The sequence below is a fragment of the Pediculus humanus genome, genomic scaffold (genome assembly GCF_000006295.1).
Source record: "Pediculus humanus corporis 1103172107488 genomic scaffold, whole genome shotgun sequence".
In the NCBI taxonomy this organism is placed as follows: domain Eukaryota; kingdom Metazoa; phylum Arthropoda; class Insecta; order Psocodea; family Pediculidae; genus Pediculus; species Pediculus humanus.
Genome location: NW_002987105.1, coordinates 497625 through 501049, shown reverse-complemented (window position 1 = coordinate 501049; position 3425 = coordinate 497625). Strand labels below are relative to the sequence as shown.

Sequence of the window (3425 nt, the reverse complement as noted above, 5' to 3'; positions counted from 1 at the left end):
TTGTTTGTTTGTTTATTTTTTTATAAATTTAAAATTTTAATTTTTAAAATTTATTTATGCACAAAAAAAAAAATTAAACAATAATGGGTAAAAAAAACAAAATTATAAATTTTTTTAAATTTTTAATTTAATTTATTAACTTCAACCATTTAATAATAATAATAATAATAATAATAATAATAATAATAATAATAATAATAATAAACTTTGGCTTTAATATAATAATAATATTAACGTTAAATAACTTAAATATTAATAATAATAATATTGTAAATAATAAAATTAAGTGAGAGAGAGATGGGGTTTTGTGCGTCGAAGCTCACTTTGTATTATAATGAAACTTTTTTTGCGAAAAACGTTCGAGAATTATTTTTTTAAACATTCATTCCTGATAAATCAGGTACGATTTTGAAAATGCCTGTAGAAATAATCTCTCGAAACAAATCGTTGTGAATAGTAAAAAAAAAAAAAAATATAATCAGTGTATCGAATTAAATTCAGTCTCTTGATTAAGATGATGATGTTGATGAGGATGTATTGCCCGTCCGCGAAATTCAACATTTGCATGATATCCGCTCTTATCAGCCCAATAATTTACGGTTTCAATTCTTCCATCTGGTAACTGAACAAAATAATGACCGTAAGTGGTATCGTCTGAACGAGATTCCATGTGACCGAAATGAGTATCTTTTTCGTAATCTTTCACGTTGTACATGTATTTGTATTTTGGAGAAGCCTGGAAAACAAAAAAGTTAAAAATTATAAATGTTATCATTACCTATGCGTGATCGAATTATCATTCAGGTGTGTGTGTGTGTGTGTGTGTGTGTTTTAAATATCAAAACATAATTAAAACATATTTGTCTGTCTTCTTCTTCCTCCACCCCCCTCTCTTTCTCTTTTAAATTAAAAAAAAAAAAATTATTCTCTGGAAAAGAAAAAAACATAACTGTTATCATCTTTTTGATACAATTTTTTTTATGTGTATTTATTACGGTAATAAAAAAATTTTTTTTTATTGTAAAAAGGATTACGATAATTCAAAAAAAATTATTATTATTATTATTAATATTATGAGGATAAAAATAAAATAAATGTCAATTTAAATGAAAGTTAACATGCACGTGGAATTTAAGAGAGCACGTATGTGTTCTGGAGAAAGTTTTTCTTTTTTTTTTCTTGTAATTGTTACATTATGCGTTTTGTGCAAAATTATGGAAAAACCTTGAGAAATTAATATATTTTATGTGTGAGAATCAAATTATTATTATTACTATTATAGGATTTAAGTTTAGAGTAATCGATTTTATTATCATTATTATTATTTTTTTTTTTTAAACTCGTTTAAACAATGAAATAATAAATTTTCGAAAGTAAAAAAAAAAAAAAAATTTTTTTTTTTTCTAAATTTAATACGGTTGTTCCGATTGTTACTCGTTTTCTTTCTTTCTTTCTTCTACTTTTTTTTGTACTCTATGGAAAATAATTTTAAGGAAATAATTTAAAATTTTTTTTGTTATGATTTTTATCAAAAAAAAAAAAAAAAATTACTAACGAAAGAGTAATAAAATACGAAAAATATTCTAGGTACTAACTTTAATCTCGTATGTGAATTACCGTAATTGTTTAAAAGAAAAAAGAAATCGATAAAAGATGATTTTCCCATAAAAATGTCCTTTTCCGGTTACCAAAAATAACCATTTCCTTCCTCCCTCTTCCCCCTACCTTCTACTCTAATTTCATCAAAAAGAAAAAAAAATTTTTTATGAAATTAACCGTGACGTAATCGTGTTAAATTTTTTATGAAATTAACCGTGACGTAATCGTGTTAAATTTTTTTTGTCCAAGTAATGTTTTGATACCGTTTGTTATAAATTTTATTTATTACCCGGGTATTAAAATAAAAACAATAATAATTTATTACTCACGTGATGGTGACCGTCGTCATCTTCTAGTTTATGTTCATGTTCATGATGATAAACTGGAGTGACCGTGGGTTGTAGGTTTATATTGTAATTAACTGGAGTTAATATTGGAATCGCGTGTACTTGAGGTTGTTTTTGACTTTCTTCCAAATTATATATTACGTAGGGTTGAGAATTCGGTATCAATTGTACTTTTGACGTAAGCTGTTGAGTTGGCAGCACCGGAGGTGGTACCGTGACGTATTGTAATTCGCTACCCTGATTCGAATTATCACTATTCATTTGAATACCGTATTTTTGTTCTTGGATGTTGGCTCTTCTCGATGGTGAGGCACCGACACCACGACGACCACCACCATTACCACTTCTAGACGTTGCAGACGATGATTTCGATGATGGATTTAAATTTTGTGATGAGATTTCGGAATTTTTTATCGTTTCTTTTTGTTTGGATCGAGATCTTTTCACGGTTGGCCTGGTAGTTGATTGTTCTTTCGGACCGAAAACGTATTTTTGTACTAGCGGATCTTGTTTTAATATATTCCTTTGATAATCACTCAATATTGGAACCCTTTGTCGTGCCAATAGCAATTGTTCTGCCATTTTTTTAATATAATTTTTATTATTGTTATCATCATCGCCATCATCCTTTTCCTCCGGCGTATTAATTGCGTATTGATTTTCATTTTCCGTTTCTGAAGTTTCTTCTTCTTCTTCTGATACTTGATTGTATATTTGTTTGTTATTTATTTCCACGTTATTATGTAAATCTTTATATTCCGGTTGTACTCCGTTTAAATAAGAATAACGGATATCTTCTATATTATTTTTATTCGCGTTGTTTTCATTTCGTTGTATTATCGTTTGACGATATAAATTTTGTTGTTGTAAACTCCCGTGCAACAAACAAACAAACACGATTAAAAATTTCATCTGTTAAGAACAAAAAAAAAATGGTAATAATAATTATAAATATTATTTTTAATTATTTCGCAATGTTTTTTGTTTGCAAAATCGATTCTAAATGTGGAAAAGATTCTAAGGAATTTTTTTTTTAATTTGACAAAAATTTAATTTAAACAATGAGTGAAATTCTTTAGTCTTGCGCCACGACTTTAATAAAATTTAAGGTTGCGATACTAAAAATAATTTACGGAAGGCTAGTAAAACCTATCGCGATTTGGTTTTTTTTATTTAATGACATTTTTTCGCGTTTGTACTAAACGAAATAATGTTGTAGTTATAATTTTTTCGTTGTAATGTACGAGAATATGTTGTAGTGTAGAATAACTACTAACTACACAACTAAAAAAATGTCGAAAATATTTTCTTTTAAAAACAAAAACGAATAAAATTACAAAAAATTGTAAACTTTAACAAAAACAAAAAAAAAATTACCAAAATTATTAATGAATTGTAGTTTTGTAGGAAAAAAAAAAACGTTACAATTACGATAACTTACCTCGCACGTTGTAGCTTTAGTTGCGGTAAACCAACCAA

The 3425-nt window shown here is 26.7% G+C and overlaps 1 protein-coding gene across 1 annotated transcript; it reads right to left on the bottom strand.

Annotated features, from left to right (window-relative positions):
• Window positions 1-478: 478 nt before the first annotated feature.
• Phum_PHUM146730 (structural constituent of cuticle, putative) lies at window positions 479-2858 on the bottom strand (the record flags this gene model as incomplete). The annotated part of the gene is made up of 2 exons (XM_002424651.1): window positions 479-736; window positions 1929-2858. 2 exons carry the CDS (start codon window positions 2856-2858, stop codon window positions 479-481), a joined length of 1188 nt encoding a protein of 395 aa, XP_002424696.1.
• Window positions 2859-3425: the final 567 nt, after the last annotated feature.